Source organism: Danio rerio, chromosome 18 (assembly GCF_052040795.2).
Source record: "Danio rerio strain M-AB ecotype USA chromosome 18, GRCz13ab, whole genome shotgun sequence".
Classification (NCBI taxonomy): Eukaryota; Metazoa; Chordata; class Actinopteri; order Cypriniformes; family Danionidae; genus Danio; species Danio rerio.
Genome location: NC_141038.1, coordinates 48,027,009 through 48,054,300, shown reverse-complemented (window position 1 = coordinate 48,054,300; position 27,292 = coordinate 48,027,009). Strand labels below are relative to the sequence as shown.

General features: G+C 36.2%; 1 protein-coding gene across 4 annotated transcripts; it reads right to left on the bottom strand.

Moving 5' to 3' along the window:
- Nucleotides 1-1,931: 1,931 nt before the first annotated feature.
- On the bottom strand, nt 1,932-25,445 carry hacl2 (2-hydroxyacyl-CoA lyase 2). 4 transcript variants are annotated; one of them, XM_087291754.1, is made up of 16 exons: nt 25,232-25,445; nt 24,999-25,146; nt 23,433-23,634; nt 20,154-20,281; nt 17,693-17,831; nt 15,101-15,212; nt 14,885-14,984; nt 14,225-14,322; nt 12,447-12,583; nt 11,652-11,786; nt 10,699-10,813; nt 10,253-10,422; nt 5,479-5,549; nt 5,305-5,376; nt 3,492-3,597; nt 1,932-3,322 (listed from the first exon to the last, which is right to left on the bottom strand). In XM_087291754.1, the coding sequence occupies exons 2-16, from the start codon at nt 25,098-25,100 to the stop codon at nt 3,144-3,146; spliced, it is 1,866 nt and encodes a 621-aa protein (XP_087147880.1). In that variant the 5' UTR covers nt 25,101-25,146; nt 25,232-25,445; the 3' UTR covers nt 1,932-3,143.
- Between the last annotated feature and the right edge of the window lie 1,847 nt (nt 25,446-27,292).

Genomic DNA, 27,292 nt, shown 5'->3' with positions numbered 1-27,292 from the left:
GGAATCATTAAGCATCCAATAAAAATTTGTATTGTAATTTAGAATCTAGAGACAAAAAAAATAATAAAGAACAAGTGCATTTTGGTGTTTTCTTCACATTAGAGACAGATTGAAAAGCCAAAAATCCCAAAATCTCAAAGCTGACAGGTGCACTTTTGCCTTTACATAACAATTACTAGCATTTTGGAACATGCAACTCAATAGCAGATGGCTGCAGAAAGATCTCATGTCTGTAAGTCGCTCCTTTTATAGCTCTTCAGTGGCACTGAAAGTAGGATATGTTCCCATTTGAACGCTGCCTACCATAAAAAACGTTAATGGGTTAATGACAGGGCATGCTCTATTTTGGACAGGTCATGATGTGCCTGGGCTTAATGAAGCATCCCTTTTTTTTATAGCTTCTTATGTAAAAGGCACAAGAGCATTCAGTGCTTCCTTTGACTGGCCATGTATTTGATTGCTTTATAATGTAATGTAAATTAAAGGGATAGATCGTTCAAAAAATGAAAATTTACTCACCGTTATAAGTTTCTTTATTCTGTTATGTTCAGCAGAACAAAAGAAAGTTAAACAGGTTTGTAACAAGAAAATGTTTGAGAAAATAATGACAGAATTACACATTTTGGACAAACCTTAACTTTAAATGAAAAATTTGGGTAAAAAATGCAAAAACAGTAACCTGAGAAGAATTTCTTTTTCATTTCTGGAAATTTGTTGGTTATATTTTTAGATTTAAAATCTTCAGAATTACTTTACTGTCCTCAAAATGTATTACTTCAGCTGATAAATGATGTCCTAAAGATTAGTACAAATAAATATTCAGTAGTATCGATTAAATTAAAGTTTACTTGTATGGTGCTTTTCACAACAATTATCATTCGGGCTTCACAAAAGGTTCACATCATTACATTACAGTCAAAATCAGAAAAGTTAAGGAGTTGTGTAAAGGGTTAGTAAATATGGAGGCAGATCAGTCTCATAAATAATTGTCCATCGTAAATCCAAAACAAGATTCATAAATACACAAATCCAATTTGTATATTCAAAACACGATTCGTAAATATCAAATTCAAAACACGATTCATAAACACACAAACCAACTCAGAAATTCAAAACACGATTCGTAAATAAGCAAATCCAATTCATAAATTCAAAACAGGATTCATAAATATCCATTTCGTAATTTCAAAACACGATTCATATATACACAAATCGTAAATTCAAAACACGAGTCGCAAATATCAAATTCGTAATTTCAAAACAAGTTTAGTATATCCAAATTGTAAATTCAATACAAGTTTCATGAACACACAAACCAATTCAGAAATTCAAGACACAATTCGTAAGTATCCAATTTGTAAATTCAAATCACGATTCGTAAATACACAAATCCAAATCTTAAATTCAAAATATGATTTGTAAATATCCAATTCGTAATTTTGAAACTATTCATATTTACACAAATCGTAAATTCACAACACGATTCGTAAACACACAAATCCATTTCATAAATACCAAACACAATTAAAAAATATTCAAATCCAATTCATTTAGCAAAAATATTTACGACTTTTACTCAAGAATTTACGAATTGTGGGTTGTATTCATGAAAAGTGCTTTGAATTAACAAATTGGATTTTGTAAATGTGAATTGTGATGTGCATGGATGAATTTTATTTTGTATATATATTAATTTCGAGACTGATCTGACTCCATAAATGTATTATTTTTAAGACTGATCTGCCTCCATAGTACATAAACGTAGTTAACCTGCAGCTATATAGTATATAATTTTATTATATATATATATATATATATATATATATATATATATATATATATATATATATATATATATATATATATATATACAGTTTATAAGGCAGAGACTGACATCTAGTGGTGTGTTTGTAAAACAACTGTAAACATTGTTCTTTAAATTAGTTTATTGCATCAGGAAGTTGTGGATGATGCCAAAAAGATCCATCACAAACCAAGGAGAGGCATTAAAGGTATATTCAGGTCTGCAAAAACACAACACTGCATTTCCAAAAGTGAGTGAGGATATTACTTTGGTTTAGGTTTTATTAGATACGCTTTAAAAAATGCCTTTCTAACTTAGAATTTTTGTCTTGTTTCTAGTCCAAATATCTTAAACCATATAGCTTTTTCCTCAAAACAAGCAAGATAATCTGCCAGTGGGGCAAGTAAAATCTTATTTCAAAGCAAAAACAAGATTATTTTGCTTATCTTATTGGCAGATTGATATTTTGCTTGTTAAAAGGGAAAATACTTAATTTTGATATTATTTTTAAAAACAAGACAATCTTTTATGCTTGTCTAGAAAATGCTTCTTGATTTAAGAATTGTATGATATTGGGACAAGAAACAAGACAAAAAGTCTAAGTAAGAAAAGCATTTCTTGCATTGTATCAAACTTATTTAGTTTATTATTGTTCACTATAACTGCAGACAGAGTTCTTCCTATCAAACCTCCGTTTCTCAGTTTCACATTCAGTAATTACAGGCACTTTACCCTTCAACAGCATTATTATGTAATCAAGTCGTGATATGTGCTTTAAAATAATCATTTTAGTCCATATTTACTCAACCGCCACGGCTTAAATCTTAAAATGCTTTCTGATTTTACAGTACAAATGCAAATATACAGAGTAAAGGCACTGTGTTTGCTCCTTTTCCGCTGAACGAGAAAGTACTTTCATTATTTCAAATACACATCAAGCTCATATTTCAGCCCAAATCAAAACAAATTGAATATATAACTTTATATACATACAATATTTGTGTTATCAATTCGAATAGAGCGCATCAAGTATTACCATAGTGTGATTAAATACAAATAAAATAATTTAACTATCATCTCCCTTTTTGGTTATACGTTAATAATAATAATGGGCTGAGGACAATTATCATCGTTGATTTCACTTAAATTGCTATTTATTTTGGTTTTGGGATGACATATAATCCAGATTAGTCACAAAAATGACTTTTCATGAGCGTTTAATTGTTGCTTCGCTCTCTTTTCAAATCAGCTGTATCCAAAATATCATATTAAAGGGAGGATCATGTGGTATATTCCGAACACAAGAAAAACTTTGGGTATCTAGGCAGAAAAGTGCACACTAAACTGAGATTGAACCTTCCCTAAAGTTGGTCTTTCCGATCAGGACGTTGAGCAGAACGGCTTTTCCCTCCTTGCACTCCTTCTGCGCCTTCTTAATGATGTCTTCAAGCTGCGACTCATCCTCTCGGCCAATAAGATAACCTTTCCCCCCGTAACCATCAGCTACAACGTGGTAATCTGCAAGGAGGAGAAGAAACCTGACGATGAGTTATCAATATGTAATTTAGTCTCTCAGAAAACAGCTTGATTGTTAGACTCAATGTTTATCTGGATCATTACTGGAGGTTTTGTTTAGTTTTACGTTTTAAAGAAAGGCACTGAATTGAGGCTTAATGGACCGTCTCACCTGTAAAGGCAAGACCGCAGGCGACGTTGCTGCCGAGCATAGGCACTTGTTCTCTGGAGATCTGACTCCAGCAGGCGTCGTTTCCCACCAGAGCAATCACTGGGGTCTGACATGCAACGACAAAGAGGCAAATCAGAAGGAAACCACAGTAGATTTGTTGTTCCAGATTACATACAAGCTACATTACAGCATTAAATTCTAGAGAAGTTGGTCAGATAAAATTTTGGATAAAAATATAAACCCTTAAAGGCACAGTGTGTCATTTTTTGCCACTAGAGGGCGCATATTCATGACAAACAGTCTTTGAAACATTTGGGATTATGTAAATCAGTGTTGCCAAGTTTATGATTTTCCCACGGAATTGGGCTACTTTTCATGTTCGTGGGTTGTTTTTTTGCATTCCGCTGGTCGTCACTAATCATTTACATAAAAATATAAGCAATCATATACTCGTATAATAATTACGTTAATTATGTTCTGAACTTTTATTATAATTTTTTAAAATATCAATGCATTGATTGAAAGAAAATCTTTTATTTCAACAGATTTTATTACAATACACTTATTTTTAATGAAAAACCTTGAGTTTTTAGAAAAACTCAATTTTTTTATTCATTTAGCCAATCTCCAGGTCTGGCGGGAGTACTTTTAGCTTAGCTTAGCATAAATCCTTGAATTGGATTAGACCATTAGCATCTCTCTGGCAGGTTGTCACCAATCTATTCAAGTACATAATAATTAGTGCCACGTAATATAAAGTGATTTAATTTACTCTTCTTTACATAAAAACAGTGCCTAATCTTAAAGCTTACTTAGATAAAACTATTTAATTCAGATAAATTGTATTATGTCCTGAATTATTATTATGAAATCTTTAAAAAGTTTTGTATTGAGTGAAACAAACTGTTCAAATTGTATTAAAATTCCCTCATTTTTAAAGAAAAACACATCTTTTTTTGAAAATAGGCTGTTGTTACAACTCCCAAGAGTTAAACAGTTGAGTTTTACTATTTTTAAAAATTTATTCACTTATAGCTTAGCTTAGCATAGATCATTGAATTGAATTAGACCGTTAGCATCTCTCTCGCAAGTTGTCACCAATCAACCCCCCCCCCCCCCCCCCAGATTTTTTGTACCTTATTTTTTAAACTGTTGGATTTTACCATTTAATCCATTAAGCCTATCTATGGGTGTTAAATTGGATTGAATTAGTCCATTAGCATCTCTCTTGCATGTAAATACAGGTATGTACATAATAAGTACATTGTCCCTAATTATTAATTTACATGCAAGTACGTAGTAATTAAGGTTGATAAGTATAATTTAATTGACTCTTTTATTTACATAAACACATTGTCTAATCTTGAAGCTTACTTGGTTTAAACAACTTGATTTAGATAAATTACTATTATACAGTTGAGTTTTACCATTTTGTAATCCATTCAGGTCTGGTTAGAGCATTTTTAGCTTAGCTTAGCATAGATCATTGAATTGGATTAGACCATTAGGATCTCTCTCGCGGGTTGTCACCAATCAAACCCCCCTATTTTTGTAAATAGGCTTATGTTGTAACTCCCCAAAAGCTGAATTTTACCATTATTAATCCATTCAGCCGATCTCCAGGTCTGGGTGGAAGCACTTTTGGCTTAGCTTAGCTTAGCTTAGACTATTGAATCGGATTAGATTATTATCATCACTCTCAAAAATTACCACAGTTTTCACACAAGCTAGCGTTTTGTCCTAGCAGAACACATTTTAATACATTCTTAACTTAATTCTGTAAAAGTCTTGTTGCATTTATTATGGATCCTACCTTGTGGCGTGTGAAGGTATCAAATTCAGCCACTGTATATCCGAGAGAACCGTCGCCATAAACAATCCATACCTACAAACGACAAATTAGCTTTTACATGCATTCTCATAACAAGATAAAGGCTGCAAATAACATCAGGAAAAAATGAATAAATAAACAATAATCTTATTTTACCTCAGACTCAGGTCGACAAAGCTTTGCTCCCAGAGCAAATCCTCCTCCAACACCCAGAGTCCCAAAAGCCCCTGATGCACAGAGAAGTCATGATGAACACAAATACTGAAATGCTGTCATGGTTTAATAAACAGAGCTTATCATGATATTGCATTAAAACATTCATTTCTATATTATTTAGTAAATAATCTCAGACATAAGATATCAACGATGATGTGCTAATTATTAACTGTTTTAATAATGTGCGAGCTGACTAACAATAAATGTCAATTTTTCTTGTTCCTGTTTTCTTGTTCCTGTACGGCACTTTGGTTCCACATGTGGTGTTGTAAGTGCTTTATAATAAATAAATTGAGCTGACTTGAAGTGATATTAAGAACTGGTATCAAAAGCATTGGAATAAATGTTTTTTTTTATTATTGTGTTGTAACACAGTCTAAATTATTTGTCATCCTGTGTATTTTTTTCCTTTCTTTTTCAAATATTTCCCAAATGATGTTTGACAGAGCAAGAAATTTGTTCACAGTATTTCCTATAATATTTTTTCTTCTGGATAAAGTCTTATTTGTTTTATTTTGGCTAGAATAAAAGTTTTTAATTTTTTTTAGATATCATTCCAAGGTCAATATTACAGCCCCTTAAGCAATATTGCTTCAATATAGTCTACAGCAGGGGTTCCCAAACTTTTTTATTCCGGGACCCACCTTGGCAAGTAATTCAATCTCAAGACCCACCATAACATTTTAATATGGAAAAATGGGTAAAAAAAAATGTATCCATTCAAAGCAGTCAAAAATATATGGTGTGTGGCTTTTTGGATTTTGCAATTTGATTTGCACAAAGTGAGGCTCGAAGTGCTTTTTGTAGGATGCTGGCTGTAACTGTGATCATTTTTTTTGTTGTTGAAAAAGATACTCTTCTTTTTTTTAGAAGAGAACATGATCAACCTTTGATCAAGCCCCTTGATTATGATCAAGCCCCATCACATCGCAGTAAATTCCACTTCTAGTGTATAGTCATAAGAAACTAAATCGCTTTTTGATCGACTACTACAAGCTGGGTAAAGGTCAGAAAAAGATTCCAATGCAATTAATGTCATAGCTGTATAAGATCTAATATTTACACATTTGCTTGAGGAAGGAATGATGGGGGTACTTGCATTACTATTTTCCATAACATCTATGCCCTTCCATAACATTAGATGACGTTAAAACTAACAGATAGCACCAGAGCTATTTATTGATTGGCAATCTGTCAACGTTGGGATGTAAAAAATATGGGACAACAAATAGCTTCAAATGATGGAATACATAGCAAACAATAGAAAATATTGACAATAAAATAAAAGGTTTAGCCTATTAAAATCAATGGCCTATAAAGAAATTAAATAAAGCTATAAAATCTATTTCACTTTTAATTGTATTTGCATATTGATTAAAGCTACTATAGTTATTAAGTGAAGAGCAGCAAATGAATCTCTCATTGTGCTTTGTTTGATAACAGAGGTGTAATATAAGAATGCACAGATCTATAATGAAGCCTTCGACTACTTTAGTAACCGTTTGTGCTCATTTAAGAGAAAATTAGTAGCGTTTAAAATAAAACACGCAGGACGGAGCAAAAAAAAAAAAAAAAAAAAAAAAAAAAACGGGGAAAAAAGCTATGTGCAAGCTCTGTGCAAGCTCTCCCAGCTAAACGCAGATTGCGAGGGCTTAAACGGAGCAGTGCTCGTAATGTCGAGCGAAAAAATAATTAAAAGACAGCTGTGAAACATAACCAGCTTTGTCTTTTTGTAGGAAACGCACTTTAGATCTTTTTAGGGTAAGAGGTTTTTAAGTTATTGCCGTCAATCGTACTGGTTTTGATTCACCGCAATGTAAATCTAGCTGCAGCTATGTGACAGTGCGACCCACCTTTGTTCACTTTGCGACCCACAGTTTGAAAACCCCTGGTCTACAGAACAAACCACTGTTATACAATGACTTGCGTAACTACCCTAACTTGCCTAATTAATCCAGTTAAACCTTTGAATGTCACTTTAAGCTGAATACTAGTGTCTTCAAAAAGGTCTAGTCTAGGGATGGGAAGATTAACCGATATGTATCGATACGCGGTCATGCGCGTGCACGATGCGAGTGCATCGGTTGAGCAGCAGAGGATGAATGAAATTTTGGAAGCAAATCGAGATGCATCGGTTTTTGCGAGATGCATCGATTTTTCCGAGATACAGCTTATATTTTTAATATAGAATGTATTTTTTTATTTACTAACAAGTGTTGTCAACCTGTTTTTGGCGCATAATTTAATCGACCTACATAAAGTAAGCCTTAGCAACGGATTTGCGGATGTGCACACACTACAACTCAGTGTATCAGGTGTGCGGATGAAGCTAGTGGAGCGCCCTCAGAAAGCGCGAGAAGCAAAACAAACATTTTATTCCCCACTGAGTTTTAAATCTAAAGTATGGCAAGCAACATTATGGATTTAAGGATGGACGACATGACAGGACAGATGCAATTTGCAAAATGTGCCGCGCATCTGTAAAATACGCGGGCAGTACGACTACGATCTGATATCTCACTTGAAGCGGCGCCACGGTGTTGTTGTGAAAACATCTTCCAGTGTTTCTGCATCCCCGGCTTTTGCACTGCTTCAACCAGTTCCAAAAGTGGTGAGAAAAGCATTGCAAGTTTTTTTTTCCATGCGCAACAGTTCTGCTCGCTCTACGCCAATAACGAATGCTATTGCATTGTTCATCTGCAAAGATATTCAGCCTAGTGTCACGGAGAACGAAGGTTTTAAACACCTCCTCCTGTTAATTTTTATTTAATTATAATAATAATAATATTAATAATAATAATAATGATAAAAATAATTGGGTGTCACGGTGGCACAGTGGGTAGTTTGACCACCTCACAGCAAGAAGATTGCTGGTTTGTTATATTTTTATTAGCCTGTTGTTTACAGTGACAGTGATGTTTCAAAGCAGCATAACACTGCTAGTTCACAACCTTAAGTTTTGAATATTCAGTGGCAAAATATATCTTTGTAAAACTTGTTTTCATAGTTGAAAAGTTAAATCACAATTCTTGTTGTGCAATGCTAAATTTATTTATGTTGAAAGAGTGCAAATATATACATATTTTTTTAATATATATTGCACTTATACATTCTGTTTATCTTGAAAATACTTAAATAATATGTGCTATATGTTCTAAAATGGCCCTCTACTGTAAACTGACACTCTGGCTCTGAGAGAAGAGCCAGTTTGTAAAAAAAAGTCTTGGTTTTGCTTGGTTTATAAATAATCAAACTCATTCAATGGCACAGCATCCTCTTTCACATCATCTCATAAACTTGATCTAATTAGTTAGTGCTGAAATATCGCATCGTATCGCGATATGGGTGTGAATCGTATCGTGTTGCATCGCAATATGTCACAAATGTATCGCTAATATATCGGATCGTATTCTTTGTATCGAGATGCGTATCGGATCGGCATTATAGCTTAGATGCCCAACCCTAGTCTAGTCAAATATGATGGGCTGTCATCATGGCAAAGATTAATGAAGTCAGTTATTAGACATTAGTTCAGGGGTCGGCAACCCAAAATGTTGAAAGAGCCATATTGGACCAAAAAAAGCAAAAAAAACAAATATGTCTGGAGCTGCAAGAAATGTAAAGCCTTATATAAACCTTATAATGAAGGAAACACATGCTGTATGTATCTATATTAGACTACTATAAAAATGACTAAGTTGGATACAAATAAATAATGAGCCTTCATGATTAAATAGCCACTGAAATCAGGTGGTTGGTGTTTATTCCGTTGTCATTTAAACACTTCAGCACAGCCTCTGGCCTTTCAGTGGTATAATTTGATCATTTCTTCTTGCTGCCCATTAGAGTTCACATGCATAAAAGCGCGTTGAATATCGGTCACATCACAGACAATTGAGTATGCTGGCACTGAATTAATGTCCTTGGTTTGCTGATCGGTGATGTTACCTGCCATTTTAATAGCCCTTTCCTTCAATGTCTTAGCAGAGAGAGGTATATCTTTAATTTTTTATATTATCTTGGTTTTGTTTTTTTAGTCAAATAGGTGTTGTAATATGTTGATGAATGACTCCTTCATATAGTCACCATCTGTGAACGGTTTTCCATGCTTTATTATCTCCCGCTTTGTTTACAACAGCCACCTGCCTGGCATCCCGCCCTGCTGATGGAAACCTGTGTCGCAGGCTATGACGCAAATCTTCGTTGACAGAAATGTTGAAATTAAATATTAATTCTACACACTTTTACAGCATTTGAAAATGTTAAAAATGCTTGTCCTCCTATAGAAATCATATTAAAACAGAAAAATATATTAACCTCCCCCATCTTTTTCCATTTTCAAACATTTTTGAAAAAGCTCCAGGGAGCCACAAAGGCAGTGCTAAAGAGCCGCATGCAGCTCTAGAGCCGCGGGTTGCTGACCCCTGCATTCGTTATTAAAACTATTATGTTTAGAAATGTGTTGAAGAAAAAAATCTTTCCGTTAAACAGAAATTAGGGAATAAAATATACAGGGGTGCTAATAAATCAGGAGGGCTAATAATTCTGACTTCAGCTGTATATTTTTATTATTGTATTGTGTTTTTTTATTTTGCATTTTGTTATGTTTCTTAGATATGGACATAAGAGTCTAAATATAAAAGGAATAATAATAATAATAATAATAATAATAATAATAATAATAATAATAATAATGAACGCCTCTGTCTCTCACCTGGGTCCAGCCAGCAGAGCGGGCCGTGGGGTCTCATGATATATGCAGCGCTGCCCACGAAATCCCCCCCATCAGCCACTATGATGCTGTCCTCAGCCAAAAGCTCATCCACACGGTGCAAAACACTCAGAGGATTCAAATGCCTCTCGGTCTTTTCATCTGCTTTCGCTCTGAAGGCAAAAAAACAAGCATTTGTCAGATTTCCATTTATTAACATTGCGATATCGATGCACAAACGTCAGCCCTAATATTGTGCATGTTCATTATCGAGATATATTGGACACACTGCAAGAGTTTCCTAGAAAATGATTTTAGTCTCTTGAAAATGCATAGGAGAGAAATGCATCCTGCAACATGATTTGTGAAATATTCTAATTCTGTGCAGAAATGTGCAACTTTGATTGTAAATATAGCTTTTGTATTCTAATATCAGTACAACGGATCACCTGTTAGCTTTCTCTTTGGCGTTATCTCCCTCTTTCAGGCTCTGCGGCCATTCCTCTGGGCATCTGTGTCCTTTTAGGGCTTTTGAAAGATTCAGGAGAAATGAACCAGCATCGCCTGAATCAGTAAAGAAACAAAGCTTTTTAACATAACGCATGTCTGTGTGTATATTACCTACCATATTTTAATGAACTGGTTTATTTGATTTTCTGATTATTAAGCTACTAGTATTTAAAGAGCTTGTCTGTGCAATGTTAATGCAATATACTGTATAGTATGAGCAAATAATGCGTTATGTACAACTGATGTCTGAATTATTAGCCCTTCTGAATTTATAGCCCCCTGTATATTTTATTCCCCAATTTCTGTTAAACAGCACATTTCTAAACATAATAATAACTCATTATTATTTTTGAATAACTCATTTCTAATAACTGATTTCTTTTATCTTTGCCATGATGACAGAACATAATATTTGACTAGATATTATTCTAGATGCTAGAACTCAGCTTAAGGTGACATTTAAAGGCTTAACTAGGTTAATAAGGAGGGTTAAGGTAATTAGGCAAGTCATTGTAATACAGTGTTTTGTTCTTTAGACAATCGAAAAAAATGAATGGGGCTAACAATATTGGCATTAAAATGGCTTTAAAAAAACTGCTTTTATTCTAGCCGAAATAAAACAAATAAGACTTTCTCCAGAAGAAAAAATATTATAGGTAATAATGTGAAAAATTCCTTGCTTTTAGACATAATTTGGGAAATATTTACAATTTCACAGGAGGACTAATGTGTCCAAGAAGAGCCCTAAAATAAACATAATTTAGGAAATTAACTGCTTTTGTGCCTATATTTTGCACCTATTTTGTGCCTATACAGGCAATAGATTATAGATTGTTAGTATAATTTAATGTAACTGTAACACATTATGTAAAATTAAAATGTAGTTGCTGACCTTGAATGGCCACTGTTGGCTTCCAGAACATGTCGGAGTTCTTCAGTAGCTGACTTTTGTCTCTGTTCACTGCGATGATCTTGCTCCGTCTGTTCAGCACTCGTCCATAACTTAGTCTGAAGTCACACACCGTGCCTATCCACGACAGTGAAGATTTTCAGGTACAAGAACTTAAAGTATGCATGAAATCAAATCTAACCATACTGACTTTGTAAATACTGTTTTGTGGTGAACAATTCACCTGTGCATGCCATTAAGAATATTTCCCTTGTAATGTCCCATTGAAATCTGAAAAGCACTTCCTGTTTGGGTTTAGTTCAATTCTCAGATTACGTCTGTCTGAGGTAGTGGGCATAGCTAACATCCTTAACCACACCCCTCCAACTTCTGACAACAAACAAAAATGGTGAGGAGGAGGAGTCTGTTAGGTTGTAATAACTCTCCCCAAACCCATTTCCTAAACTTTCTGAATGAAATGCCTACTTTACTACATCCAATCAGCTCGCAGAAAAAAACAAAACAAGCCACGCCCACTGATTCTCATTTAATATTCAGTTTCTCTGTGAACTCTGTCTCAATACGGAAAAAAAGGTTGCCGTTTCCGGTTCATGTGGGCTTTAACCGAGCAAGATACAAGGGTCACAATTATTTTCAAAATTATTTATAAATTGTATAATTATTTTTTCCCCATGTCTGAAAATCACAATTAAAAATTCATACAGTTAAGGATGTATATAGTAGGGTACATAATTGTGTTTATATTCCAACTGTACAGCAGGTGGTGCTGTTTCTCACCTGCCAGCAGGACGAGGTCGGCATCTTTTAATGCGTCTCTTCTGTTCTGTCTGATGTGCAGCGGACTGTTCTTTCCCAGCAACCCTCGGGACATCCCACCCAAAAAGCAGGGAATGCCTAAAGACTCTAAAGCTTTTCTGTAACAGACATGTACAAAAACAAAAACAAATAAACTTTAGGACTAAAAATCACCTACTATGAGAGAGAGTGAGTTACAGATGCTTTTCTCAAAGTTAACCTTCAATTAATGTTGTAAATAATTTATTGTCATTTTGGACACAAGTTTCCAAAAGAATTGCATATTATTTTTTAACTAGCTTATTTCATGTAGATACAAGGTTTATAAACAGCCGATTCAATGACTGTCAAAGACCATTTTATAACACCATTCCATTTGATCCAGCAACTTTGTAATTCATACCCCAGCATGCACTAACCGGCCACTTTATTAGGTACATCTTACTAGTACCGGGTTGGACTCCCTTTTGCCTTCAGAATTGTCTTAATCCTTCGTGGCACAGATTGAACAAGGGACTGGAAATATTTCTCAGAGATTTTGGCATGATAGCATCAAGCAGTTGCTGCAGATTTGTCGGCTGCACATCCATGATGCGAATCTCCTGTTCCACCACATCCCAAAGGTGCTCTATTGGCTATTTGAGTACAGTAAACTCATTATCATGTTTAAGAAACAAGCTTGAGATGATTCACGATTTATGACATGGTACGTTGTCCTGCTGTGAGTAGCCATCAGAAGATGGTTACATTGTGGTCATAAAGGGATGGACATGGTCAGCAACAATACTCAGGTAGGCTGTGGTGTTGACACGGTGCTCAATTGGTACTAATGAGCCCAAAGTGTGGCAAGAAAATATCCCCCACACTATCACACCAGCACCACCAGCCTGAAACATTAATACAAGACAAGATGGATCCATGCTTTCATGTTGTTGATGCCAAATTCTGACCCGACCATCCAAATGTCACAGCAGAAATCAAGACTCATTAGACCAGGCAATATTTTTACAATCTTGTACTGTCCAATTTTGGTGAGTCTGTGTTAATTGTAGCCTCAGTTTCCTGTTCTTAGCTGACAGGAGTGGCACCCGGTGTGGTCGTCTGCTGCTGTAGCACATCTGCCTCAAGGTTGGATGTGTTGTATGTTCAGAGATGCTCTTCTGCAGACCTCGGTTGTAATGAGTGGTTATTTAAATTACTGTTGCCTTTCTATCAGCTCAAACCAGTCTGGCCATTCTCCTTTTCTCCTCTTGTCTTGACCATGCCTAAATGAATTGAGTTGCTGCCATGTGATTGGCTGATTAGAAATTTGTGTTAACGAGCAGTTGGAGAGGTGTACCTAATAAAGTGGCCAGTGTGTGTATGTAGCGCTTTGAAAGTCTTTATTGTACATAACATTTCACTTACACTTTTATATAATATTTACATTTAAAAAAGATTAATTTTTAGGATTTTGACCATTTAAAAAAAGAAAATTCAGTTCAATACTTGTTATTTTCAAATGCGGTTTCTGAAATATTGATCAAATGTGCATTATTTGTCAGTGCTAGTGAGAATATACTAGGAGGGGAAGACTATAATATATACAGTACAGTGTTGCTCAGCATAAATGAGTTTTAAAAATGACATTTTTGTCCATTTCTCAGTTCATTATCCAATATTGTTTGGTGCATTTAAACTAATTTATTAAACAGTTATATCTATTAAAATAAACGTTTGGTGAGCTAACATCTTTTTATAAAAAGGTCAATTTAATTTACCTGATATCATCGGCTGGTGTTGGGGGTAAAGTTGCCTGACTGCCTAACAATATGACAGGCTTCTTGGCTCTGCTCACCAGTTCCACACACCTTTGGACCTGCGAAGAATAAAGCGTCAAGTCATCTTATCTTCAGCATTTGGGGCAAAAGTCACCGATTTCAACATTTCCTCTTCAGCTTCGGGTTTGTTATACGCTTCGCTGATGATAAAGCAAATCTTGAATGATTATCAAATATTAATCAGCTGCACTGTGGCTCAGTGGTTAGCACTGTCGCCTCACAGCAAGAAGGTCGCTGGTTCGAGTCCCAGTTGGTATTTCTGAGTGGAGTGTACATGTTCTCCTCGTGTTGGAGTGGGTTTCCCCCACAGTCCAAAGACATGCATTATAAGTGAATTTGGTAAACAAAATTGGCTGTCGTGTATATGTGTGTGAATGTGAGAGTGTATGGGTGTTTCCCAGTACTGGGTTGCAGGTGGCAGAGCATTTGCTGCGTAAAACGTATGCTGGAATAGTTGGGGGTTCATTCCGCTGTGGCGAACCCTAATAAATTAAGTAAAATAAGTAAAACTAATAATCAACAATTGTGTCGTTTCAGCTCATTTTAAATAAGTAGTTTGAACAAATAGCAAATGTCATTTTTGAATGCCGGTTTCTGCACCTGATCGTCTGTGGCGTGAGGGATGTGAACAGGAAGTGGTGACAGATCTCGGCTCTCCCAGGCTCCAGCAAATAAGTTTGACAAGTGATTTTTGAGATACCTATGGGATGACAAAAACAACAACGGTGTTATCAGACACGCTAAATAATGCTATGATTTCTCAAGTGAAAGCTGGTGCAGAAATAACAGGATGTGAAGAGTGAGAAACATTTATACCATGCAATGATTTTCCCCATCAGGCCTTTGGGAGTGTTTTTGGGGGCAAACTCTTTTTCCACCACATGATACGGGTACAGTGTGTCTATGGGAAACTCTATAAACACTGGGCCTGTGAAGCGATAAGGGACAAAAATAAACATAATTAGGAAAGAAATCCTGAACGCAAATGCTAATTAAACACAAATAACAGATTATTCCGATATAAAGGAAGCATTTGTGTTTTTACATTAAAGGTGCAGTAGGTGATTGACTTCAGAAACATTTATTGTTGTGCTGGTTTAAAGTCTCTTCACATTCCAAAAGTAATGATTAAAGTAAATGATCTAAATGTGTTTATATAGTTGAAGTCAGAATTATTAGCCCCCTTTTGATTTTTTTTTCTTTTTTAAATATTTCCTAAATGATGTTTGACAGAGCAAGGAAATTTTCACAGTTTGTCTGATAATATTTTTTCTTCAAGAAAAAGTCTTATTTGTTTTATTTCGGCTAGAATTAAAGCAGTTTAAAAAATTTTCAAATCTATTTTTTGGGACAAAATTATTAGCCCCTTTAAGCTAGTTTTTTTTTCATTCATTCATTATTCATTATTTATTTATTTATTGCCATGCCAGCTACTAAGGCTATTTTCATGGCAAGAGCATTTCAGTAATTAACAAAAATCAACAGTAAAAAATAAATAATTGAATATACAGTTTAAATAAGATTTTTCTGCTTAATACATGTTAAAAATTCTAATACTTTTTCTGGAGTCACTTTGTTAAAAATGTCCTTAAGAGAGTTCTCAACATAAAAAGTCTTTCTGGAGTCATTAAAAGCAGGGCAGTCTAGTAAAATGTGTTTTACAGTCCATGGGGTTTTACAGTGTAAACATTGGGTAGGGTCTTCATCTTTGAGTAAAAAGTTATGTGTTAATCTTGTATGTCCAATACGGCAATTTTTTTTTCTTTTCTTTTTTTTTCGATAGTGTACAGAACAAACCATCGTTATATAATAACTTAATTATTATTAATTATAATTATTAAGCCTAATTATCCTAACCTGCCTAGTTCACCTTATTAACCTAGTTAAGCCTTTAAATGTCACTTTAATCTGTATAGAAGTGTCTTGAAAAATATCAAGTCAAATATTATTTGCTGTCATCATGGCAAAGATAAAATAAATCAGTTATTAGAAATAGGTTTATAAAACTATTATGCTCAGAAATGTGCTGAAAAAAATCTTCGCTCCATTAAACAGAAATTGAAGAAAAAAATAAACAGGGGCGCTAATAATTTTGACTTCAACTGTATGCGTTATTGGTTTGTTTTACAATACATGTCAACCATTCCTTGATCACCTGGACCAGTACAATGCTGATTCGGAGCAGCAGTGTAGTGCTTAGCCCCAATCCCAATTCTACCCCTTAGCCCAGGGGTGGCCAATCCTGTTCCTGGAGATCTACCTTCCTGCAGATTTCAGTTGCAACCCTTATCAAACACACCTGTCTGTAAATATCAAGTGGATTTCAGGTACTAATTAATTGGTTCAGGTGGGTTTGATCAGGGCAGGAGCTAAACTGTACAGGAAGGTAGATCTCCAGGAACAGGATTGAGCCCTTCCCTTTACCCCTTGTTTTGTGCATTCCCATGAACGGGAAGGGGTGTACCAATTCTCTTTAGCTTGAATGTGTTGGGCTAATGGGAAGGGGTAGATAGCCCTTTGTACGGAGATATTTCAGGACCACACTCGAAACCAAGGGGTAAAAAAATTCCCAGAATACACCAGCCACAACGGCAGGATCAATGCACCCGGAATCTGAAGATGCATGCAAATTAGCTTTTTTTGTCATTATTGCGAATTATTACAACAAACAAGCACATGTTTTAATATATTCATAACCGTGTTTGTGTTTTACCATCATGCTTTTAAAAAACTAAACACTAAAAGCCGCTACATTTCGAGATCTATAATCTCCTGTACAGCAGTCCCACAACATTCTGACACTCGATGACACTCGAATACCCTGTCAGAAAAGTCTAGTGGCTGGGAATGGGCTTTTACAGTGTGTGGTATAACGCTAATGTTGTTTTTGGTGTGTTTACATAAATGAATATGGCCACTGTGTAAATGTGCAGTATAGTCACGATCTACATTAGATCGTTATGATAACAATATATATATATGCCTTCAGTGATTTCCTGAAGATAAATACCAAAACATAACACAACTAGAATAACTACAGCAGTCGCCATCGTCGATCTCATATGAAGCAAGAGATTGCGATGACATCTGTTGACGTGTGCAGGTGTTGTAGTGCTGTCCCAATTCTTAGGGGTAAATTTTGAAGCCCTTTACACTCAGTTTTAAGGGCCAAGGGGAAGGGGAAGGGGTACAAAATTAGAATTGGGCCTTTACATGCTCACTGACCCTATTGACTGCCTCATTGAAACTGTTTATATGCCCTGATTGTTCTTTTTTAATAATAATAATAATAATTTTTATTTATTTATTTATTTTAGTTTATTGTTTGGTAAATATTGAAAAATGTAAATCTAACAAAAACACTTGTAAAAAAAAAAAAATGTATAATGCAAATCAATGCCACTGTACCTGGTGTTCCAGACTGTGCGATGGCCAGGGCTTTTCTAACAGTGGGAACTATTTCTCTCACAGTCCTCACTGATGCACAGAACTTACAGAGAGGCTTGAAGAGAGACATCTGGTCGATATCCTGGAGTGCACCTCTACCCTGCAAAGAAACACAAAAATCTAAGTCTTTTAGATTAAACATATCTTTAGGACATACTCAGTATAGGGAGGGGGGAATCGATATCGATACAGCATACTAGTATTGTGATATTTACTGCAGCAATACTATATGAAGAGTTCAGATGCAAAAACCTCTAAATCCATCTGACCTCTTTTCTTGTAAATGAGCATTTCAGGCTCCTCTGATTAGGTTTAGAATTGTATTTTATATGTAATGAAAAGGTTATTGGCAAATAAAATAAAAATGTATTTTATTTTTTTTTCAAAAATGTCACTTTAGACCAGGGGTCACCAATCCTGGTCCTGGAGGGCCGGTGTCCCTGCAGGGTTTAGCTCCATCCTGCCTCAACACACCTCCCAGGATGTTTCAAGTATACCCAGTAAGAGCTTGATTAGCTTGTTTAGGTGTGTTTGATTAGGGTTGGAACTAAAATCTGCAGGACACCGGCCCTCCAGGAACAAGTTTGGTGACCACTGCTTTAGACTATTCTTTTTTTTAACAAGGTAAATTTTCTTTCGCATCAAATCCACGTCTGCTTTTTATGCAAAACCCTTTAAATCCACCTAATGTAACAAGACAGTGTAATTTGTTAAAAATTAAGATGACATTAGAAATTATTTTACCAAACATAAAACACATCACACAAACAACCTGAAAACTACTTTTGCTTCCTAAAGTTGCTGTTATTTGTGTGCGTTTTTGCATTTTCATTTCGCAGCTGACTGCGCGCGCACAGCCCCTAGAGAAACATTAAATGATTAATCATTTAATATAAGATTCAGATAAACTTCATACTCGGGGAGAACAAAATGACATCTAGAACGGCTGCAAAATATTAGTACTTCATAAGAAAGGGCTAATCAACTAATTTGCCATATTTAAATAATGTAAACTTTTTATTCTAATAATAATTATTATTATTTTTGCAATAATGTATTTTTATTCATTTTTCTTATATTTATTTCTAATTTGCTGTATATTTTATTAATTTAATGATGTTAAGATATTATATACTTTATACATATATAAAATGTTTTGACGATACTGTAAATGTGATTCCAATATAGCAAATTTAGAGAGAGAGAGAGAGAGAGAGAGAGAGAGAGAGAGGGAGAGAGGGAGAGAGCGAGAGAGAGAGAGAGAGCGAGAGGGAGAGAGAGGGAGAGAGAGAGAGAGAAGAGCACCCTTTACTTGTCAGTGCGTGCACATGGCTCCTAAATAGCATAAGTAAGAGAAATAGTGGATTTCTATAAATTCAGCAGCCTTTTTAAAATAACTTTAACTCATTGTAAAGAAAAAGATGTATAACAGTGTCATAATAAATAAAAATCAAGTTAAAAATCAGATTATTTTTTTGTTTGCGCTTGTAGTTGACCATTCATGTGCTGTGGGAAAAATGTGTTTTTCAATCCGGCTACCACCTCAAGTATATTTCAAACCTGTGGGAAGCAATGCACACCGAGGAAATGTAACTATTTTACGTTTTGTTAGTGGCTATTTCGTACGAGTCCAGTCGTATGAAAATGTACCATTTGAAAAAGGAGGCTTTAACCCAAACCTCTATATTGTTTAATATATTTTCATTAAAGTGGAATCCAATGTACAAAGTAAGGTAAACTTGACTGAGTGCTTCATTTCCTTTTAAATGTCACTTAGAGCTGAATACTAGTATCTTGAAAAACATCTAGTACAACATCATGTGCTGACATCATGCCAAAGATGAAAGAAATCCGTTTATTAGAAATAAGTTATTAAAACTATTATGTGTAGAAATGTGTTGAAGAAATCTTCCTTCCGTTAAACAGAAATTGGGGAAAACATATACAGGAGGACTAATAATTCAGATTTAAACTGTATATTATATTAATACACACTCCTAAAATTGGTATTTTACTTCCAATTCCTGTAGATAGTAACAGTTTTTATAATTTTATAAATCAGTATTAGGCAAACGGATCAACAAACCAAAGTTAGTTTTTTTAAAGGGCGGTTACATATTATGGAAGTCAAAAGTACCTAAGCAGGTTTACCACAAAAGCCATTCAGGTTTGAAAAAACATGAGGATGATTAAATGATGATGTTATTAAAATTTATGGGTGACCTTACACTTTAAATCCTCATGCTCAAGGTTAGCTTCATAAGAAACTTACACGTAAAATAAGATACAATCTAGTGTTTGCACAAGACAAAATGAAAGAAGATAAGGCAGTGTTTGAGGCATAAGCCGACCAGAGCAGAGAGCAAATGCGCAGTTGACATGCGCATGTTAATGACTCATAATCTATAAGAAACTTCCTTACCTGCAGGAGAGTCGCAGCAGCTCCACCAATCAGAAGCAGAGGTGATTCAGCCATCTGAGCGTTCTTTACTGCGGTCACTGTGTTGGTCAAACCCGGGCCTGCTGTCACCGCAGCCACTCCAACTGTACCTACACCAGCAGAACAGAAGATTAACACATTTCTGACAGGGGGAGGGGATTAGAAAATCAGTTTTTGTGAATTTTAATGATTTTTTCAACATCCAGCAAGACAACAAAATGTGCAATCTGTTAGGGCCAATAGCCTACTGGTTAAGTGTGTCGACATAAAGCACCAAGTTGCTCCTGTCGACCCAAGTTTGACTCCCAACTCGAGGTCCTTTGCCAATCCTTCCCCTCCCTCTGCTCTCCATGATATCCTGTCAGTTCTCTACACTGTTAAACTATCCATTAAAGGGTAAAAACCTCTGAAATACACTTATAAAAAAACTGCAATCTACCTGAGATATGATCTATATAAGAGGCCTCTTTCATGTTAATGTTGGTAAATAAAGACAAAGCATTTCACATGTAGCATATTCTTAAACTCTGACTTTATCCTTTAAACAAAAAAAGACCAATAATAAAGGGTCAAGCATCAAAAGCAGTTTATATTATATTAAAATACAATTATTTTTGTCATCTACATATTTTTTAAATGTACTTTTTACAGAAGAGGCTGGAAAAACCATTGCATTATATTTACATTTAGATCTAGTCATTTAGCGTAATTTATATTTACATTTAGATCTAGTCATCCAAAGCGACTTGCAGTACAATTGGGGCGGCTTTCAGCAATTCAACAAGAGGCAATACACACGAAAAAAATGCTCATTATACAAAAGAACTGGTAGTGCTCAGAGAATTAAGTGCTAGCGTTAGGGGGGAGCCTCTAATCTCTCTTTTTCTGATAATTGATAATAAAGCTTGTTTGGCATGTTGTCCTGGGAGAGAGCCCTGAGCTCATAAGATCTTCGTGCCTGGGGCTCCCTCCCATTTGCAAGGCGAGAGGGGAGTTTGAGCTCAGGTAGATCTCGAGAACTCCTCAGCTGTAGTAGCTAATAAACAGATAGTGATTGCTCTTAAGAGATAACTACTTACTAGGAGCATGTCTATGGTGCCGATTTGGATTAGTCCTTACTTAAGTTGCATGTTTTTGGACAGCGGGAGGAAACCGGGGAACCACGGGGGAAACCCATGTGAGCACGGGGAGAATGTGTAAACTCCACACAGAAACATTGGCTGGCTTGGTAAGGACTAGAACCAGCAACGTTCTTGCTGCGAGGTAACAGTGCTAACCACTGGGACACTGTGCCACCCATCTTGGAAAGGAGGAGGAGTAAGTGTGGAAGGGGGGATTCTGCAAAATGAAGATGGCTGTCATATGGAACTTCGGGTATTTATAGCGGCTTAGGAATCGCCTTATTGGTTAATTATAAATTGAATAATGTGGGACCGGCTGAAAGCAATCATAAGCATGTGATCCTCTTGAAATTACTTTATAAATAAACTTCACTTATTGAGAGCAGAGCGTTTCTACAGGTGGTTTGTCAAGACCACTCACCTGTGTGAAGCTCACTTCATACAGTAAACAGCCTTGGTTTATTATAGAGATTTAAAATATAGAGTGATTGTAAGAAAGGGTGTGGTGAAAATGTGCAAAACTGGTGCAACTGTCAGTTAAAGTGGTAGAGAGAAAAAAAAGAGTGTGTTTTCTACAGGTGATTTGTCAAGCGCACTCACCTGTGTGAGGTACTCTCAGTATTGCAAAATGTTTTGAAGCTGTCATGTGGTGTTAATACTAGTAATATTTTAATATAAATTATTCAGATGGCCACATTCTGACATTTGAGAACATTTGCTAGCCAGTTTGTTTTTTGCCTAATAAACAACAATGTGCTGCAGCTTTTTTCTTATGGTCTAAACCAGTGGTTCCCAACTTTTTTTGCCCGAGACCCCCTTTTCCCTAAAAAAATATTGCGAGGGCCCCCTTCACATTTAATGATATCAATCGCTCATAAAAGTTTGCAGTAATGATGACAAAAATGGGGGGCGGGGACATTTCTGTGTTTCGTAGGTTGCTAGGCGACCATTAACTGTTTTCTCAGAGGATGACAAGCTGAAAAAACATTGCTGCCATTCTGATACAAGTTTTATTCAAGGAAAAAAGTAGAAAGCACTGCAGTGTTGGTGTGTTCTGTGTTTGTCTGAGAAAACTAATCTAAACGAAATGTGAATATTCCATCCAAGCTGAAGCTGATCGGTCAATTCTCGTCACGTGACTTGCAGTGCGTTCTGGGCTCGGGGTGCATTGGTGCGAGCACGTCACGCCGCTTGTGTGCGCAAACCGCGCATCTCCATTGGAAACAACAAACTTGTGCAAACTCTAGAAATACGCGATATGCGAACGGCCCCTAAAAGGCCGCCGCCATTTGTGATCTCCATCAGTTGATCTTCTTGCACGGACATGCTGGATTCACCTGATTTGTTGACAAATGGGTTGTGGATCCATTCCTTGGCAGTTCCTTCACTTGGCCTTTTCCCCTTAGCCAAGAAACTTTCCAAAGATGTCTGTTTCTTACTCATTTTGCTGCTTTTGGGTTAAATTTGGGCTCTAAAGTGATCGAGATTTAAGCGAGAGAATACAGTCATTTTTCAAAATAAAAGACTATTAAAAATAAAAGATCGTTCAGACTCAAATAATAATAAAACGGAAATAATTAACGATTTCTTGAGCAGCCTGGTACCAATTGATTCATGGACCGATGGTTGAGGACCACTGACCTAGGGGATAAAATGAGCAACATGATCATTCTCCTAATTGTCCACTGCTAAGAAATTTTTTAAATATGACGCGACCCCCATAAAGATCGCTAAGGCCCCCTTGTGGGCCGGGACCCCCCTGTTGGGAACCGCTGGTCTAAACAATGTGTGCTGAAGTGCTGTGCACACTATTTTTCACGCTTAATTCAAACTTTTACAGTTAAAACACTAATCTCATAACATTATTTATAAAACTGTAATATAAAACGTCCAGTTTAAATACATTTTTGTAAATAAATAAATACTATTATAAATAATAGTATGGTAATTTGACAAAATTTTTGAAAATATTTTGGTGCATCAAATAGCATGCCCATTATCAGCCAACAAGTTTCCAAGCACAAATTAGTAGATAAAATGCTACTGAACTGCAGTATTTAAACCTCATAATTAAACACAAAATGATAGGAAAAACTGCAAACAGTGAGATGTGTTTTCTGCTGTTTGGGTTAAGTCTTACCAGAAAGTCTCGCTACGGCATCAGCAGCAAACACAGCTGTGGCCTCGTGGCGGGTGTCGACGATGCGGATGCCTAGCTTCTCACAGGCCACCAGGATGGGCGAGATGTGTCCTCCCACCAAAGTGAAGACGAATTTGACACCGTGAGAACGCAAAACCTCTGCCACACTCTCTCCTCCATGTCGAGGACTCTGTCTCTCTGTCTGGGAGTGATGAACGTATTTAAGTTGTGATGAAACGGAAAAAGCACTTGATTTTTCTCTTTTGTATTTTGACAAATATTCTATCTCAGTGGTTCTCAAACTGTGGTACGTGTACCACTAGCGGTACGCAGACTTCCTTCTAGTGGTACGTGGAGAAACGAAATATGTCATGTACATGCTACACACATTTCAAAATGTATCAAAAATTATGCATATAATTTGTAATATATGACATATAGCCTATATTTCTGAGGTAATCTGCCACGTTTTTTAACTGTGCAGAGTTGTAGCTGCTTAACTGGGCCAACTACGCTACTGTATTTAATGCGGCTCATTTTCATAGTGGTACTTGAAGAGACAATTTTTTTCTGAGGTGGTACTTGATGAAAAAAGTTTGAGAACCACGGTTCTATCTGATTTAACAAATGATTGTAAAGGTGGAGAGTATGTCAGCAGAGAGTCGTTTTAACTGGAAGATCCAGTTTGACTAAGCATTTAGAGGAAACAAACAGTACGCAACAAATTAATTGTTCGTAATAAAATCAATAATGCATGCATTCACAAAATAAAGGCATGCATGCATTTAGAAAATGCTAAAAAAGGGTGTAAATTCATTTTATATTGTGTTAGGGCTAGACCTGAATGATATTGGACAAATCTGACATTGCGACATTTTGTTTTCCTGCAAAATCAATTGCAATATGAATACAATTTCACCAGATGTTTTGAACAGCTCTATATCAGTATTCAGGTACAGAAATTGAACATTGAAATGTAAAATAACGCTGTACAGTGTTCACCAAATTAATTCAGTAAAATTAATCGTCATTAAAGTTCCAAATGTACTTCGAAACGTAAACTCTCTTAATACGTCTTTAAAACACATGCAAATCATAAAGTTTAACTCTGTTATGAATATACTTTGCAGTGACTCCACGAATCTCTTGTATTTTATTTTGCTGATCAACTATAATCATAACCTAACATTGCATATCCTGCAGACACACACACTGCGATATTGATGCTGAAACAATATATTATGCAGCCCTACTTAGGGCTACTGATTTTAGCAATTAATGCTATAGATAATCTGATTTATGAATAAATAACTGAGTGATCTTTCTTAATGGATCAGCTTCAACTTCAGAATAGCTAAACTAATTAAGCATAGATAGATAGATAGATAGATAGATAGATAGATAGATAGATAGATAGATAGATAGATAGATAGATAGATAGATAGATAGATAAAACTAACTAGTTTTAGAAGGCAGATTCTATGACAACTTGTTAACAAAAAGTTGCTGCAATATAATGTGAAAACTTTACATTTCATAACCCATATCTGTTACAATCCTCATTACCTTATGAAATAGCTGGTAAAGTAAGCCCAGTTTATAGGATGCAAAGATCACACCTCCAAGAGCAGCTCCCAGAGAGCAGCCTAAATACATGGATATGTCCATCGCGACGGTGCTCTGCGACCTGACGCCCACCTGTCCTGTTAGAGACCTGTCCGACGATAAAAAAGGCGTAAAATTAACAAAACAGCCACATACTTATAATGACGCTAAGCTCCAAATGCACTTTTCAGTACAGTTACTTGACAAATCTCGAGACGGCGGTCATGTTTCTACGCGCTGTCATGTGTGTTCTTGTTGTAGCCTGGTTTAAGGTCAGAGAAACACTGTACCTGTGCCAACTTTTTCTCCCCTGCTGCAGTCAGCGCTGAGGCCGATGAACTCACTCCTGTTGACGGGCCACGCAAACTGAAAGCTCTGAATGGACTGGGTGAATGTGAGAGTTACGCTATATACGTAATAATCGCTCCGCTATTTGAGCAGTTGAGTGTACTCGCGCGGCCAGCGTTCTGTGAATTCATTTGGAGAATAGCAGTCTGCGCCGTAACATGATTGGCAGCGCAGTCATCCAATCAGAGCCCGAGACGTGCCTGGGTTACTCTAGTAACGTTCTGTACTACCAGGAAACTCGTGTGAATAATAACAAGTATATCTTTGGTAATACTCGCATGTTTTCATTGATTTGTTTTAGGAGTGTTTTTATTGTTTTTACTGTAATTACGCGGGTGAAAATATATTTTGTAATTATGGTAAGTGATCACTAACAATATAGGTCTTAAAGTGAATGACCTTTGTTCTGATAGTAAAGTCCTACATCTATAGTCTTTGCTAATAGTGAACAAAATTACCTTTGAACTTCGACAGGTGCCATCCCTTAGTATACCAGAATAACGTTAACCATACAATTATACAACAATACAAACTTTGAACAGAATTATTTTTATTTTCATAAAAATAAACAAACCCTGGAACAGATCCCGCCCCAAAATGTGTAGAGTAAATGTGAAACGTCAGTAAAACTTACTCATCACAGAGTTTCTTTGTCACGGCTGTAAGGAGGAGAGTTTGCGTTGATTATACACATCATATTATGTCTACAACAATATTTAGTTTAAAACAATATGGTTGCAAAACATGTTGCACTTAAGAGTTACAACAAATACAGGAGGAATATAAAGGCAAAATACCACAGCTAAAAATATTTTTTAAAAATATTTTAGGCACTTCCAAAACGCTACTAAACTAGTGGAAAGTAGATACCTTTAAAATACACATTTATTACTACATTACATTTATTTGTGGCTGCAGTAAAGGTCCAGTGAAATGAAATAAACGTTTTTTTAGATGTTAGTATCAGTATGTTAGTCTTAAGGAAATCTCCCTGCTGAAAAATCCAGCTTAAACCAGCCTAGGCTGGATGGCTGGTTTTAGCTGGTTGACCAGCCTGGTTTTAGAGGGGTTTTGGCCTCTTCCAGGCTGGTTTCCAGCCATTTCCAGCCTGGTCTTAGCTAGTCAGGCTGAAAAATGACCCGCTAAATCCAGCTAAAACCAGCTTGACCAGCCTGGTTTAAGCTGGACATAGCGGGTATTGGCTGGGCTTCCACCCTGGCTAGGCTGGTCAAGCTGGTTTTAGCTGGTCATCTCCCAGCCTGACCAGCTAAAACCAGGCTGGAAATGGCCGGACACCAGCCTGGAAATGGCCCAAACCCCTCTAAAACGAGCCTGGTCGACCAGCTAAAACCAGCCAACCAGGCTGGTTTAAGCTGTTTTTTTTTAGGGATATTAGCTAGTGTGGCACAAAACAGTGACAAAATTCGCATTTAAAAGATATAAGCGTCCAAAGCTTCAAGTTTGTCAAATTCTGCCTGAATCACTTCATACTTCAGTTTCTCATAAAACCTTGACCAATCAAATGCTCTAGTGGGCACACTCACACTATGCTATCCGAATCGTGCCCAGGCCCGTTTCCAGGATCGTTTGAGTAGTGTGAGTGCTTTGAATCGGGCTCAGGCGCGGTTCACTTGGCCAGCCCTGGCCCAGTTGGAGGAGAGTGCGGTTAACTTGCGCTCAAGCACTGATGCTTGTGTGTGTGCAAAACGAGCCTGAGCTCTAAACTGAAGACGAGATGTGACTTTTAAGGGACTGTTTGATATGGATTTAATAATCATTCTTAAGGTTCAATGAGCGGGAACAGTCGTGGTTTATTAAAGACGCACACCCCTCACTGCACTACAGCTGCACCTTTAGCAAACCTCCTAATTCCTGCAGCACGAGGACTTTATGGTTGTTTATGAGCG

Coding starts and splice junctions, on each gene's coding strand:
- hacl2 (XM_087291753.1), bottom strand. CDS start 25,281: ATGACAGCGCGTAGAAACATGACCGCCGTCTCGAGATTTGTCAA. Junction 15,213..17,692: donor CGCACAGTCTGGAACACCAG/GTACAGTGGCAT, acceptor ATCGCTTCACAG/GCCCAGTGTTTATAGAGTTT. Junction 5,550..10,252: donor GCTCTGCTGGCTGGACCCAG/GTGAGAGACAGA, acceptor TCTGTGCATCAG/GGGCTTTTGGGACTCTGGGT.